The sequence below is a fragment of the Passer domesticus genome, chromosome 15 (genome assembly GCF_036417665.1).
Source record: "Passer domesticus isolate bPasDom1 chromosome 15, bPasDom1.hap1, whole genome shotgun sequence".
In the NCBI taxonomy this organism is placed as follows: Eukaryota; Metazoa; Chordata; class Aves; order Passeriformes; family Passeridae; genus Passer; species Passer domesticus.
In genome coordinates this window covers 9560313-9576394 of record NC_087488.1, presented here as the reverse complement: position 1 = coordinate 9576394, position 16082 = coordinate 9560313, and the positions used below count along the sequence as shown (strand labels likewise).

The 16082-nt window shown below is 36.6% G+C and overlaps 1 protein-coding gene across 2 annotated transcripts in view; it reads left to right on the top strand.

Moving 5' to 3' along the window:
• DNAH3 (dynein axonemal heavy chain 3) overlaps positions 1–16082 on the top strand; it is a 62075-nt gene that overhangs the window by 9269 nt on the left and 36724 nt on the right. For both annotated transcript variants that reach the window (XM_064390022.1, XM_064390023.1), the window contains exons 9-28: positions 272–397; positions 1130–1325; positions 2551–2730; positions 3048–3184; positions 3342–3447; positions 4010–4188; positions 4446–4630; positions 5934–6057; positions 6620–6776; positions 8519–8663; positions 8944–9155; positions 9411–9502; positions 9929–10043; positions 10534–10650; positions 10829–11008; positions 12092–12228; positions 12864–13065; positions 13631–13723; positions 14025–14135; positions 15777–15891. In XM_064390022.1, coding sequence (XP_064246092.1) covers positions 272–397; positions 1130–1325; positions 2551–2730; positions 3048–3184; positions 3342–3447; positions 4010–4188; positions 4446–4630; positions 5934–6057; positions 6620–6776; positions 8519–8663; positions 8944–9155; positions 9411–9502; positions 9929–10043; positions 10534–10650; positions 10829–11008; positions 12092–12228; positions 12864–13065; positions 13631–13723; positions 14025–14135; positions 15777–15891 — 2909 coding nt within the window. The remainder of the gene's footprint in view (positions 1–271; positions 398–1129; positions 1326–2550; positions 2731–3047; positions 3185–3341; positions 3448–4009; positions 4189–4445; positions 4631–5933; positions 6058–6619; positions 6777–8518; positions 8664–8943; positions 9156–9410; positions 9503–9928; positions 10044–10533; positions 10651–10828; positions 11009–12091; positions 12229–12863; positions 13066–13630; positions 13724–14024; positions 14136–15776; positions 15892–16082) is intronic.

Here is a 16082-nt window from a genome sequence, read left to right as displayed (position 1 = left end):
ATGAATCTAGGAAAAGGAGCAGACAATTTTAGTAAAGAATTAAGCATTTTAAATACAGCAAGTACAACTAAAATTTGTGAAACTCCTTATGTTTGTTGATAGAAAAACTCAATCAAAAATGCACTTGTTGGACAGCAATGGAGTGATATTTATAAATGAAATTACATTTTTAGTGTTTGCAATACTCTTGAGGCGTTCCTGACTATATTTCATGGATGGTATGTTTTAGACAGTATTCCCTGAGGGTCTCCTCTGTGTTCCCCTGGCCTAGGTACAGCCGCCTGCGGTTTGTTCGCACTGCAGAGGTGCTCTGTGGGCGCCTGCCGCTGCTGCCCCAGGAGTTCAAGGGCATCGTTCAAAGGCACTGCGAGGAAGCTCGGGATATCCTTCAGCACAAGTCAGTGCCAGCTCTGCTAGCTGTAGATAAATGCAATATCTCAGGGCCTGACTTACAGCAAGGCCGGTTTTTAAAACAGATCTTAGACTGAGATGACAGCAGTCCCAGGCACAAGGCTGCCACAACAAAGGGGGGAATAGCCCTCAGAGGAATAAACACTGGGACACTGTCAGAGCCTTTGGAACTGCAAGAGGGCTTGTGCAAGAATAAATGGTAATAAACTATGAATAAATGGAGACTGGAATTCAGAAGGTTTCTACCTGTGAGAGGAATGGAGTCTATATCTGTAAAAATGGTGATGGAAAATATTTTTAAATTTTTTTATTATGGAAATCAGTCAATTTAAGAAAGAGAATATTTGAGACACATGATAGAAAGTGTTTGCATTCTCTTGCCTGAGATATCTTTCAAACTTGTTTCTCATTTAATGCTAATAATTGAATATTGTTTCACAATCAATAAAACAATATAATTAACTATTGTTTTGTCTATTACTATTAATTTAAACTAATCATAGTGGTCCATTATAACAAGCATCCTTAGTTTTAAAACTCAGGTTTCCTCTGAGTCCTGGAAGATATAGTTCTGTTTGATATCTAATTATCAATTCCCTTCTAGCCATTTGGATTTTACTCATTCTTTGGGAAATTTCTGAGTTTAGATTTTGTTGCAAGGAGCAAAGTAAAACTAACAAGCCTTTAAAAACTATGTCTCTGTATTATTTCATTGTAGGTGGATACCAACCTGTGCATCTATTTTTATTGATCAGAGACATATGTGGCTTCATTTTGCTCCTGAAAGGGACTCTGATTCCTCTGCAAAAGTTGAAAGCTATTTTAGCTCTGTGGCAGCTCTGATGTCGTTACAATTGCGTGAGATGGTTATTAACTCCTTAGAAGATCTTCTTGCATTTTTTATGATCCACAAGGTATGTGCTGTCAGGTGTATGTATAGTTTTCTGTCTTACATGGAGAAAATTCATATAGCCATAAAATCTAGTGCTCTTTGAGGGCTAAAATGTCCCAAATGGCTCTTGCCTCCATAAAAAAATGGCTGTATCCTTCAAAGGCTTGTGTATACTCAGTGGATTTTTTCAGGGTCAAGAACTGCATGAATGATCACTTGGCAGGTCTAGGGTTACAAATAAGAGTTTATAGCAGATTTCAGCTCAGTGTTGAGTGAGTGTGCATTTATTTTAGTTCTGTTTTGGTTTTTTTAGTTTAATTTTCTTGGTCTTAACCAGTTACAGTATTTTTCTGAAAGCACAGAAATAATTACCTGTGCACACAAAGTGTGCACAGTCCTGTGTGTAATCCTTGGCAGAGGATGGGTGTGGTGTCCCTGTCTATACCCAGTGAGTGCCCTATGTTATTTCAAGTAATGCACAGAATTGCATGAGAGTTCTTACCACTGTTTTGGCTGCCATAAAGTTGCTTCTTTGATGAAATGAGTTTTTTAAATATAGGATCACCCAGGACCTACCTTGATAAGACAAAATGAATAAATATGGTGGGTTAAATACTGCATTGCAGAGGATCAATTGAATCACCCGCTTGATAAAATTTACTATCAGACCTTGCACTAAGCCTTGCCACTAAGCTTTGCATCTGGATGATGATTGTGTGGCTAATGGTTGGGTTTTTACGTTTTTTTTTTGTTTCATCTGGTGGGTTGTTTTGGGTGGGCTCTTCTATATGTTTTGTTTTGTTGCCTGTTATTCTTTTTTTACTTATTATACCACCTACATTGAGAATCTAGTCATGGATTAGGACTCCATTATTGTAAAGGTAATTTGGGGGTGGTGCACTTCTTACTGACCATACAATTAAAGGCAATTAAAACTAGATTCTACAATTTATTTCTGATAGCTATTATCGCTTACTTTTTTTAAAATAAATTTTGTTCTGTATCATAATAATGATGTGCTTCTGTTACTTAAGAGAAAAGGCAATTAGGCTTAAATCCAGTTTCTTAATTCTAGCTTTTATAGATTCATTTAGGAGTCAGCGCCATAGAATCTTGTTTGAAACATCAGATTTTGTATAAATATCAGGGAAGACGGTCCTATTGTTGTTGTGTAGCAAGGATATTTGGGGAGCATATTCCTATAGCTCACTTCCTTGTTCCGTAAATTTTTCTTTCTTTTCCCTAAGGGTGGAAATGACTTTAAAGAACCATATCAAGGGATGCAGTTCTTCCTGTCTCAGATACTCATAGTCAAACTCCGTGTGCAAGAGCCTGATATAGTCTTTGAGCCACCTCTGGAGGAATGTTGGGCTTTAATCAGTCATTGCTTCCAGAAGATCCTGCAGAGTGCTGAGGAGCTCCCAAAGGTGCTGGATAAGTTATAGCTGCATACAAAATACAATATTAATAAAAACTATCTAGAATATAAAAAGTTATGAATGTGGCTGAAGACTGACATAGAATATAAAGATGAGAATTGTGGCACTGCTTTGATTTATTTTCATATAATTTTCTCAAGCAAACTATATGAGTAACCAAGTGTTAATTATGGATCAGAGCATTTTCACATTGCACTGTCCTTACCAAATAAAGATTTTTTAATGTGGTAGGTGAATGGGTAATAGAATACTTTTTTTTTTGCTATTCTGTGTCTTGTTACAGTATTTGTAATGATTTCCTTCAGGTAGAGAAACTTCTGTTTCCAGAATTACGAAGACGTGATCTCACTCTTAATACAGTCAAACCAGATGAGTCATTGTTTTTAGAGTATATCAACAAACTTGAAAAGATCTTTGAAAGCAACATAGTTGGTCCAAAGAAGTAAGTTTTGGCTGGTAACTCCATTGCCCTTCCAAACCCTCAGTTTCATAGCACTGTCCATTTGACTAAATACATAGTTTGAGTGTATTTATTTCTTTCTATAGAGAAACTTTGCATTAGAAACTTATGTTTCTTTTTGTGGTCTTCTTTGTTTAAGGTATTTAAATGTGTACAGGAAGTACAGCAATCTTTTGAACAACAAATCACGGCAAGATGTCTCAAAATTTTTGGAAAAAGTTCCTTCTTTAGATGCTTTAACTGAGGTAATGTGTTCCTGACAAGGGCAGCATGTCCATACAGCTGCTAAAGCATCACACATGACTTCCTAACTTACTGCCTCAAGAACAAATCACTTATTTTACCCTTGGGAATACTAGGGAGTGCTCAATTTACATAGCCCCTTACTTAAGGGCTGCTGTGCAAGAGTAGGAGAAGGTTTCTTTACAACCTTCTTCTGTCAGTTTTGTTGTTCTTTCTTAGCAGAAAGGCTGCCCAGAGTATTTGGTCAATCTGCAGCTTGCTTGTCTTTCAAATGTCTTGTCCTCAGTCAGCCCTGTCTATTCTTCCCTTTGCATCCCTGAGTTAGCATATGGCTAAATGCTTCCCTAGGCAGCTTGGGGTGTTCCCTACTATGGCAAATTACTGTGCAAAGCTTTCAGCCCTGGAATCTGTGGATAAGAGCAGGTCTCTGGAAAGATAAAAATGAGTTTTCCTTCTGTTTAGAATAAATGGTCCAGTTTGTTGGATGGAAACTATTTGTTGTGTCAGATTTTTCAGCTAGAGACTTTCAGGAAAAATAACAGATTTATTGTATTCTGTTCTTAGAAGATTGACAGCTTCACAAAACTGAAAGGAGAGATTGCTTCTATGGATATCACTGTTCCTCTGGCCATGTTCTGTCTGGATGCTCTGCAGCTGAATGAGGAACTCTGCAATCGGACCCAGAATCTCAAAGACACATTGATTGAATTTGAAGTGATGGAAAACAGACAGTTAAATCAAAGGTACCTGTTTGCATGGATGGTTCTTGGTGTCTGCCTACATTTACTCATCTGCTGGGGTTTTTAGTGCTGACGAGACAAGTGCAAGATGGGCAGCCTGGCTGAACAGGGAACCTTGGATAGAACTCACAGGGAGGAAAAAAAGTTCAATGTATAAAGAAATCTAATATTCTTTTTCAAGGACAAAATAATTTTACTAGATTTTGCCTCTCTCTTAATTTACAATCCCAGTGATATGTCTGTTCTCTTTTTTGTTGAAGAATTTGTGAGGACTTTAACTTTATTGCAAAGAGAATGAGTGAGGTGCCTCAGAGCACTGAACAGTTAGTGGAATATGAAGGATTCTTAAAGAAATCCAGTGAAGTTACTGTTGTTAAACTGAAAAAGGATCTCGAAAAAGCAGTGCAGAGGCTACAAATCCTCATGGACTATGCTGATCTCTCTGGTATGTCTGACTACAGAATATAAAATTTCCATATGAGAATATTTATATATAAATAATTTGCTTTGCATGCCTAAATGTTGCATCTTCTAGGGTGCTAATAGAAAGTTCCAAAACCGATAGAAAGGAAATAAAAAGAATTCAATAGAGGCCAAAACATACCAGTGCAGCAAGGAATGGTGGGGGAATGGCACACAGCATAGACAGAGCTTTTTAACCTGTTTTAGTTATTATCAGGTCAATATTCTATAATCTGGCCAAATGATGTTACACCTCTATGTCATTAAATAAAAATTCTCCATGTAAAAGCCATCCCAAAAGCCACGTGCCAAAGGCCCTGTGACAGCATGTAGAAAGTGTGAGAACTTGCATCTTTGCAGCTGAGGATTAGATCAGAGCAGGCCTTTAGTTGTTTTGCTGTCATGGTTTGCTGTTCTTAGTTAATATGAAGGCTGTTCTCTAAGACTGAAGATAACATCTGGAGAAGTTACTTTTAGTTTGTGTTTTTATCCAAAGCAAAAATATAATTGTAACAGATGCAGTCTGTTATTTGCTGCACCTAAAAAGGGAGAGCAGTTAAATGAAGGCAAGCCTATTTGAGTGTCAGACAATACTGTTTACTTAAGCAGAATACACCTTGGATCAGACAATGATAGAAATAACAAGGATGTATCATGTTTATTAGAGTTCATTTATGATAAAAAATAGTATGCCTATGGAAGCCAGGACAATTTTCTGTTACATTTTGGACTAAAGTGTTTGCAATTCAGTATTTCATAATGACATTTTCTCTGTAGCTGGGTTTATAAACATGTGTCCTACATGAGTTATAATGACCTAAGTGCACTGAGCAAACAGACAAATATGAAGATGTGTGCTCATCTTGTAGTTGTGATACTCTAGCATTTGTGAATAATTCAGCATTTACAGACTGAGGACTAATGGTTTAAACATTTATTCATTTTATGTATGTATAATATACATTTAGTTAGGAGTGATCTCCTGGTGTGTAGTTGAATGGAATTGATATGGAATACCTGTTCTTACTAACTGTCTGTGTCTAGCTAACATCTTGTTTAGATAATTTCACATTCTTAACTTGATTTCACAGTTTTGCTGTCAATCAGACTTGTTTTAGGGAAGATTTCTTTGCAGCAAAGATAATCCAGCCACCAGTTTCTTTGCTTATTTCTAAACATAGTTTAACTATTTTGCTTGTTAGTAGCCATTCTATTACATAATAACTATTCTATTAAATCACTGGTTAAAAAGTATTTTCTTAAAGGTGACTATTTTTTTATTTTAGATGAGGACATAAACCTGAACAGCACTGTCTTCCATTGGCCTGAGGAAATAAAGAAAATATTTGAAAGCAGTAAAAAAATGTTGACTGACAGGAGGATTCAGGTGGAGAAGGCATTGTTTGAGAGGTATGGTGTTAAGTAATTTTTTTCACTGGGTCTTTTTAAAGAAAAGAAAAATCTCAATATGAGTAGAAGGGAGATAATTTCAAAGAAAGAAAACTTAGAGGGAACCTGAGAAAGTAAGGAATAAATCTAGCTTGTAGTATTATGGAGAATCCTGAAAAATACTTTTGATAAGGATCGATTTGAGTATCCCTACACTTAAATAAATCTGAAAGGAATGGAGGATTGGTCCAGAATATTCCATAATTTTATGTTGTTATATTGATTAGTACAGCAGTACACATAGTTTTGTTATATTGTTTTTACTCTATTTTCTCCAGGTAGTAGAGGTAGCAAATGTAAGTAAAGTAAATCAATTGTGAGGTTTGGAAGTGAGCCTTGAGTTCTAATCCTGTGAACTGCATAGTATTGATATAAGTGATTAGTGAGCTTTCCCTGGCATCTGTGTTTACACTGGTATTGAATCCGATTTCATGTGACAGTGCCTGTTGTAATTAACAAAATAATTGAAGGCTGAAAAGGAATGAAACACAACATCATATTACCTTAGCTATCTTTATCTTAGGTGTTCTCAGTTTAAGGAAACTCTTGAAGGTTATAATAAAGAACTAGAAAGCTACAAAAAGCGGGGAGATATCGTGACTGCAGAAGAACTGAGGAAGAATACTGAGCATTTTGAAAAGTTAAATAAGAATATAGCTGATGCTCTAGCAGAATTTGAGGTTAGTGTTTATTAATCATATACAATGTGTTGAATGACCAAAAGTTTGGTGCCTGCCCAGATTTTTTTTTCAGGGTTATGGCCATATATTGTTAAGATGGCTTTAAAATTTCCAAATTCACCAAGATGTGGCAAATATCTTCATGTGCCTGTATGCTGATTTGTCCCAACTGCTGAGTTGAAGAGCAAATTTTGGGAAAAAATACTTCAGAGAGTTTTTAAAATTGAAATAATGAGTTTCAGTGTTTCCAAGCAGTCAGTAGTACCGAGATGCTATCGAGAGAAAACAATTCTTCTGACAGAGTTGGCAGAGGCAGAATGTAAGGGAGCTGGCAATTTTCCTGAATCTTAGTTTGTGCACTGGAACTATGTTTTCAGTCCCTGTGCTTGTTCTCTAATTAAACCCAAATGTTTTTCAACTGTTTGTATAATTTCCATTTAACGCTGATAGGCATTAAATATGCATTTTAACACATAACAGGAATTTCAAATGCTAAAAAACAAACTGAAGACCAAGATTTCTAGATTCTATTCAAGGTTCTCTATCCAATTTACTGTATCATCCTAAGTTGAACAGTTTGTCTCAGCTGTGACTCTGCTGGGAAATTAGGAGGGCTGTCTTTGAGAGATCTCACAGGCATTGTGAGGCTTAATTAATCTTCTAAATCAGTGAGAGAATGAGATTTCTCCATATATGGATCCATAAAGGTCAAGGTTTTAATTAAGTCCCACTCAAAAGAATAATTGAACCAATTAATTGAGTTTAGAATTTAAATAAACTACACATCAACACTATCAATCTGATCTAAATGCATCTAGTATATTTAATTAGTGTGAGTTTACAGCACAGATATGCTGTTATAGGTAGATCAGAACAACTAATTAAGCCCAGGTTTCTTAATACATGATTGCAATGAGAGGTGTATCCACACAATGTTTAAATGACATGCCAATTAGCTGAGTCAATACATGAATTTAAATATTATCTTGGAATATGGATCTTTATGTTTTTTCTGCCTGCAGCTCATATTGAATGATTACAAGTTTTATGAAAGGCTTGTTAGCGTTATAAAAGCTCAGACTCAGGACTCAATCTGAATTCAGTGTCCACATTTCAGACAGTATTTCTCTGTGCTTCACCTCCCTATCTGTAAAAGGAAGAAGATAATACTTTTAAAAAACCTAAATCTTTGCACATTGAATTTTACTGTAAATTCTTTTGGATGAAGACAATGTCTTACCATGAATAAATACAGAAATTAACAGCTGTTTTGGTGGGAGCTCCCAGATAATTCTGTAAAAGAAGAAAACCTATTCACAAGTTTAAAAAAAATCCTACAAGCCTCTCTAACTGAGGGACTTACAATTACATTTCACTGTGGATTGGAAATTTTTGAGCCTTGTTTTCACTGTATTCCATGGTACATTATCTTATTCTAAAATGGATTTGGATTTTTAATTTTGTTTGAGTAGTAAAAGATACCCACAAATGCTGGGCTAACCATTGCACTTGATCTTAGAATGGTTTAGGTTGGAAAAGACCTCTATGATTCTGTGAAAGAACCAGGGGAATTTTCAAGAACACCGTTCCTTTATGCACCTAAAATCCACAGGCCTCCTTCAACAGCTCTGTCTGGCTTTAAGACATGTCAAATAATTGTGTACAGTATTGTCTGTTCAGAAGTTTAAACAACAATAGGAATTTTTGATGGGAATAACACACTTTTCTTTTTCCCCCTTAAGAGTATTAATTATGAAGAAGATTTGCTTGGGCAGGAGAAGAGTCAATTTCCTCTCTTGCAGTCTATAGTTACAACCAAAGAACCTTTTGAGCAGCTTTGGGTAACGGCATATGCTTTCCATACCAAATCTGAGGAATGGATGAATGGTGAGGCTTTGATGTTCATTTGAAGAAACATGTTATTTGCAGTTGTTAAGTAGAAGCTGAGAGGGTTGATTAGTCATGAGAAAATAATTTTAAGGAATAAATGCTGTTAAGCAGTGTGAAATAGAGTTACTGACTTGGATTTTGCATTAAGATAATTTTTTGTAACACAGTTGATTTCCAGTTAGAGGACAATGATGAAAAATCGCTGTAATTAAACCACCCTGGGAAATCTCCTGGTGCTGAAGTGCTTGCTGTGCTTTTTTTATGCTGCTGTATTCAGGACCTCTTCTGCAACTGAATGCTGACGAAGTTAGTGAAGAGGTTGGAAATATGTGGAGGACCATGTACAAGCTCTGTAAGAGCTTCCCAGATGTGCCTGTGCCCAGGCGCATGGCAGAATCCATGAAATTCAAGCTTGATAAATTTAAACAGCATCTTCCTGTCCTGTCCGTTGCCTGCAATCGTGGAATGAAGGAGAGACACTGGGAGCAGGTACTTTAAACTCTGCTTTAGCTGTGGAAATATTCTTCCATAGAAACTGTCAGTCCACTATCTTTCATCCTGACATGATAGATCCACTTTTGAAATTTGTAACGTCACAGGCAGAAGCTTCTTTAAATTAATAATTTATGGTAGAAAAGCAAATTAGGGTGTTGGACTAATACTTTGTTGGAATTTGTTTGCTGTTTGAAAGTATTTTGCAAAAAGGCACGTTGATAATACATTTATTTCTTACTTTATTTTCAGATTAGTAAAATTGTAGGATGTGAGATCAAACCGGATAAAAACACTAACCTTAAATACATATTGGACTGTGGACTCTCAAAATTTATTGAAGAGTAAGAAGTTTAATCTAGTCTCATTTTTTAGACATTGTATTTCATAGTTCAGATACCAAATATTAGTTCTTTTGGGGTTTTGTGTGCTGTTAGAACATGCTGTAAAATCAGCTATATTTATCAAGGTGTGAACTGTCAGTTGTTCTTGTAGCACAGAGGGATAAAAATCCAGCTGTATTCCTAAATCACTTAATTTTATCATTCAGAATTTTTTGTCTGTATTTGTCTTCCAATTAATGTCAATATCTCTAACTTGGTGAAGCTGAAAATGGAAAAATATTCCTTGAAGAAAGAGTCTATGATATTATTAAGAAATTATTATGAAAGGTAGTCTGATAATGCAGCTCTACCTACAACTGCTTTTTTTTTTTTTCTCTTCAGCTATATTACAAAAACATTTCAAATGTATGTTTCATTTCAATTTAGAATAGAACCTGTTGGAGCAGCTGCAAGTAAGGAGTATTCCTTGGAGAAATCAATAGAGAAAATGAAATCAGAGTGGGTCGAAGTGCGCTTTGGTTTGGCCAAGTACAGGGATACTGTAAGTAAACACTAAATCTATATATATATATGAAAATAATTACTTTCATTCTGAATACCAATTGAGAAATATTAGAGGGATGTTGCTGCTGATTCATTGTGGCCCAATGGAAAGATGTATCTTAGCCCACAGCTGAGCAATGTCTCCTTTATTATAACTCCTTTTATGTGGACTTAAGTATCTGGAGAGCTTGTGGTCTCACGTTTATCCTAATAAATCTGTGAGCCTGAGGACTTCCTCAGTATTGTATGAAAAGTTGGACAGTAGCAGAATTTTAACTTGCCCAGAAGAAAGAACAGTCACAGTGCAAAAGATTGAGTCAGAAGGCACCAGCTTCCTATAACAAAACAATCTCTGTCTGGACCTTTGAAGTAGAGGTGTGCAGAAGAGATCCCATTTGATATCTTCTCATGATGGAGTAGGGGGAAGCAGGATGAGTGGTGAAATAAAGTGACTCCATTTGACTTACCAAAACGTGATGTGTTCACAGGACACCAACATCCTGTCGGCAGTGGATGACATCCAGCTTTTGTTGGATGATCACATTGTTAAGACTCAGACAGTGTGTGGCTCTCCCTTCATCAAACCAATAGAAGCTGAATGTCTGGTAAGGAAAAGCCAGTTTGACTGAGCTTGCATGTCTCATAATAAGCTTTCCTCAAGTGCTTCAGGGTATTTTGACATGATAAAAGATGTTAGAGAGTTGTTAACTAAGAACATATATAAAAATATTCATATTTTTTCTTGTTGTAATTTTGCTTAACTACTAAATGTTTTCATTGCAGGCTTGGAAAGATAAGCTGTGTTTAATGCAAGATATTTTAGATAGCTGGTTAAAATGTCAGGCAACATGGTTGTATTTGGAACCAATTTTTAGTTCAGAAGACATTATAGCTCAAATGCCTGAAGAGGGCAGAAAGTTTAAGATTGTGGATTCATACTGGAAAAACATTATGACAGAAGTGGTAAGTGCTAACATTTCATGAATTGTGCATTTTTATGCTCACCTGTTAACACGATTATTAATATCACATACATACACTCTTCTTTTCTGCAGTTGGGTATTTGTATCGATGAAGTCCAACAAATTCTAGTTTTGCAGTAAAATTGTAGATTACATCATTATTGCATTGAGATTTCTGTAAAGGCTGGGTGTTGAAGGTGAATTATAGCTCAAGGAAAATGAATTCTAAATTTTTTAGCTTTCTTATGGCTAAATGGTCAGAATTGGGCAGAAAGATGAATAATTTGTGCTTTCAGGATCTGGTTACGACTTCACTGACAAGGTACAAAGGTTTTTTTGGATACAGTGAGAGTTTGCATTAGACTTACAGGGTGTACACACTTTTGGAGCAACTAAATGGATTTTTTTAAATGGGATTATTGTCTAATATGTGACAGCATGGTTATTCAAAAATTTAGTGAATATGGACTGTCACAGTAATGTGTCAGGTTAAGATAATGGGGATAGCAAGTGCAATTTGGTAACGTGTTCAATTCCTGTAAATAGGAAGTTGAGTAAGAGGCCAGACAGTGGTGGTTTGAGCTGAGATGTGTGTCAGAAATGCTGGGAGTGTGTGGTTGTATGGTAAAGGTGTTGAAATAATCAGTGTAACTAAGTAGGAGTTGAGACCTGTCCAACAGCTCAGACTCTCAGAATGATGAGGCTGTACTGAAATAGAGCCCTCTGAAGAGGAGTGTTATCAGAAAGAGACAACAGGAATAATTGTTGTGTGCTGTGTCTCTGACAGAACTTATTTGTGAATGGAAAACAATGTAGCAAGCTCAAGACACACGAGCAAGTGCCAAAGATCTTGTTTGTTGATATTTCCTTCATTAATGCATATGAATTTCAAGTTGGTAAAATTGACAATCAGAAAAGCAAAACTATCCAATAATGCAAACGTATTTAATACCATGAAAGCACACTATAGAGAAGAATAACAGCATTTTAGACTCCTGCAGGATATGTGATTGATGCTAACAATTTCAATGTAAAACTTATTGCAATTTTTAGCAGTTTCTGCTATGTGTTTGTTTTTACAAAGGTGAAAGACACAAAGGTACTTGTAGCAACTGAACAACCCAAGATGTTAGACAGACTTCAGGAAGCAAATGCTCTCTTAGAGGACATTCAAAAGGGGCTGAATTCTTACTTGGAGTCGAAAAGATTATTTTTCCCAAGGTAAATTAATTAAGCAGGCCTAAGTTAGAAACAAGAAGCTCTAAGCTGTTTCAAACCATTTCTACTGAACTTAAAAGTCTCATTTTATAAACATATGTGGAACACAGTCACATGCAGCAAAAAATGAAAAGCTGTTCTCATCTCCAGACAACTCATTTTCCTCTGTTGTGAAATGCCAGAACAGGTGGGGATGGGGAGGCACAATCTGTCTATCACAATGCAAACTTGGATTAGAGAGGCATTACTACTTACAGGGCATATTTGAAGGAGCCTTCCCATGGCTGATATGCAATTATGTCCCTGCCTCACCCTCTTTAGAGGTGTGTGATGTGTGGGAGCTGTTCATGATCATGAGGAGCAGGATTCAGGGTTTTTACAGGGCACTTAATGGCTGGCTGGAGCCATCTGGTCTCCCCTCCCTGAGTTTGAGAACCCTTATTCTTCCTTTGCACTGAAATTCTGAAAAAACAGATATGATAAGTTTCATAATGTTAAAAATTGCTTAAGGAAAGGGATTTGAGGTAATAATTTCCTCTCTGATACACTAGTATCTTAAGCAACAATAAAAACAATTGTATGAGTAGATTATTAATGGAAATGTTCATGATTGGAAAGTAATTGTATTTTTCTGGCAGATTCTTTTTCCTGTCTAACGATGAGCTGCTTGAAATACTGTCTGAAACAAAGGATCCACTTCGAGTACAACCACATTTAAAGAAGTGTTTTGAAGGAATTGCTAAACTGGAGTTCACAGAAGACCTGGAGATCATAGGCATGATCAGTTCAGAGAAAGAAATAGTTCCTTTCATCGATAAAATCTATCCAGTGAGAGCAAATGTAAGTGGTTTTTTTAATTTTACTATATGAAATTAGATTAATATATAATACATTGCATAAAGTGCATGCTTTTGAGGGAATTAGGTTTAAACCATTTAGGATCACATCATGAAAGGAGTTTAGGAAGTGAGAGTGCAGACTGGGATTCTAGAATAAAAAGGATTTCCTACAAGAAGGAGTAAGACATACCAGTTTAGCAGTAAATTCCTGTGAAAGGTGGGGCATGTTGTGAGTTACAGATATTAACCCTGCAGGAACAAAGCATGCCCTGGATTAAAATGAGCAGGCTTACCTGATGATGAAATCTGTGTTTTTGTTTAAGCTTATATGAAACATATCCAGCTGTTTCTTTAGTTGTGTTGTCTTTATATACCTGCCTTCAGACAGTGTAAACTACAGTATTACTTGTCATATTTTGGGACATTTCAACCTTTATTCCTTTTATATACAACACCCAGATCTGAGAAAGCATATTTAAGCCTAACACATTTCAAATAATTTGTCATTGAAGAAAGATACAATCAGGAAATGTGCATTGACTCTTAACTGGTTTTCTTTCTTGAAGGGCATGGTAGAAAAATGGCTTCTGCAAGTAGAAGAAATGATGTTGGCCAGTGTAAGACAAGTTCTTCAAGATGGCATAAAAGAATATAGCCAGGTAATTATTCCTGGACTATGGTATAAGTTAGATTTCACAAACAAATATACACAAATAGGTTGCTCAAATTCTTAAACAAGGAAACATGTTTGAAGCTAAGTGGAATCCAGCTCTTCTTGTGCAATGGTACCAATCAGAAGTTTTAGTTCTGAAGTTTCAGGAAGAAGAAAGTTTTAGATGCTGATTCTCATTTATTTGCAGCACGAGACATAAGACTTTTGAGGAAAGTAATTGTTCTCATTGCCATAATCTGATGTGTTTATACAACTTCTTGTGTCTGAAATTGATCTTTTGGTTTAAGGTTCCTCGGAAGGAGTGGGTACTTCAGTGGCCTGGACAGGCAGTAATTTGTATTTCATCTATTTACTGGACAGAAGAAGTGTCTGAGGCTATAAGGAAAAAAGCTTTACAAGTAAGATTTTCTTCTAACTTTCTATTTCTAGATGCTGAAAACTGATTAATTAATTAAAAGCTCTTTATAGCAAAGAAGATCCTCAATCAACAACATTTTGCAATTTACTGATGCAGTGCTTTACTTTGTTTTTCCTTTTACATTGGGTCTTAGCACAGGTTTGTTCCCATTTACTCTGGGAGTATCAGGAGGAATCCTACTGAAGGAAATTGTATTACTTCATTTACAAGTGATACTGGTGTAAATTAAAGTACCAAACAAAAAGTGACAGACCATTGTTAAACACTATGTATTTTTATTTCTAATTCCTTTCTCGAAATGGGAAGCCTCAGAGAAACATGCAGGCAGAAATCTCTCTTTGCAGGTGGGTGCAGTTATTTCAGAGAATCACAGAATCAGTGAGGTTGGAAAAGACCTCTGAGCCCATCAAGTCCAACCCATGACCCAACAGCAGCTTCTCAACCAGACTGTGGCACTGAGTGCCATGTCCAGTCTCCTTAAACACCTCCAGGGACAGTGACTTCACCACCTCCCTGGGCAGCCCCTTCCAATGTGTAATCACTCCTTCTGTGAAAAAATTGTTCCTAATATTCAATCTAAACTTCCCCTGGCACAGTTTAAGACTATGTGCCCTTGTCCTGTCACTTGTTACCTGGGGGCCCATCCCTCACCTGGCTCCAACCTCCTTTCAGGGAGTTGTAGAGAGGGATAAGGTCACCAATGACTTCTCTGGTTATTGCTTGACTCTCCTGGTGAGGAAGGTGCAGCAGCCAAATTTATTTCATGCAAGAAACTTTCCTTCTGTGTTCATAGTGCCTCTGTCACTACAGCAGTTTTAACTATCACTTCCCTGAGGCTGTACTCAAACAATGCTCAAGTGGTGGGAATAATTTCTGTTTAATTCAATGATTTCTGTTTAATTCAAATGATCCTATTTAAGCTGGGTGGATGAGGATTTATTTGGAGATTAATTCTGTCAACAGAATGTTTGGCCTGCTTTTTAAATGTTAGGAAATAGGAAAGTATTAATAAACTTTACATCAAATACTACATTTTATTAATGGCTTTTTGTTTCTGTATCCTTACCGAATTTCTTAGCTTTAACTTGCTTGCATTGTTTAACACCAGTTGAAGATCTTTTTCAATATATCCAGACAGAACTAAAATGTTTATTACTTTCAGAGCAAGTACCCTGAATAATCCATAGGTGAAGAAAAATGAGAAGGAATCACAGAATATAAGGGACCTCTGGACATCATGTAGTCCAACACCTGTTTCAAGCAGAGCCAACTAAACCATGTTGCTAATGGACTTGGTTCCATATGCCCATTTCTTTCTTGTGTGGGGGAAGCTAAACAAAGAATATCTGCTTCTATTCCACTGTAGAGTTTTGTCACTTCCATTAGGAAGAAATACAGGCCTTCTGCTTATAAGCCTTCTCTCAGGCCACAAATATTTTTGAAGTGTTCATATTAAAATAAAATGCCAGTATACCAAAGAGAATCTAAAATGTTTGTGTGGTGCTCAGACTACCATTAATATGTTTTGTTAGAGGGGCTGTCTCCAGTAATTGCACCCACAGGAGCTTAGGAACTGCTGGCTACAATATCCCATTAATGCCTGTGCTTGTTTCTGTGGCAGGATTTCTTGGAGAAGAGCAATATGCAGATCAAGGACATAGTTGAGCTGGTGAGAGGAAAGCTGTCCAGTGGAGCCCGGCTGACCCTTGGAGCTCTCATTGTCATCGACGTGCACGGTGATGTGCAGCTGCTGCTGCCCTGGCACATCTGGGGCACTGCTGCTGTCAGTAGCTGGGTGAACTGTTGGAGAGAGGCATCTAAAATGCTTTCTCTAACTTGAATCAGCCTTTACAGAGTTATTGCTCAGCTCTTTGGGCAAATGAGAATTGTTCAGTACTGAACAAGGGTCTCCCATCTACTTGGAACA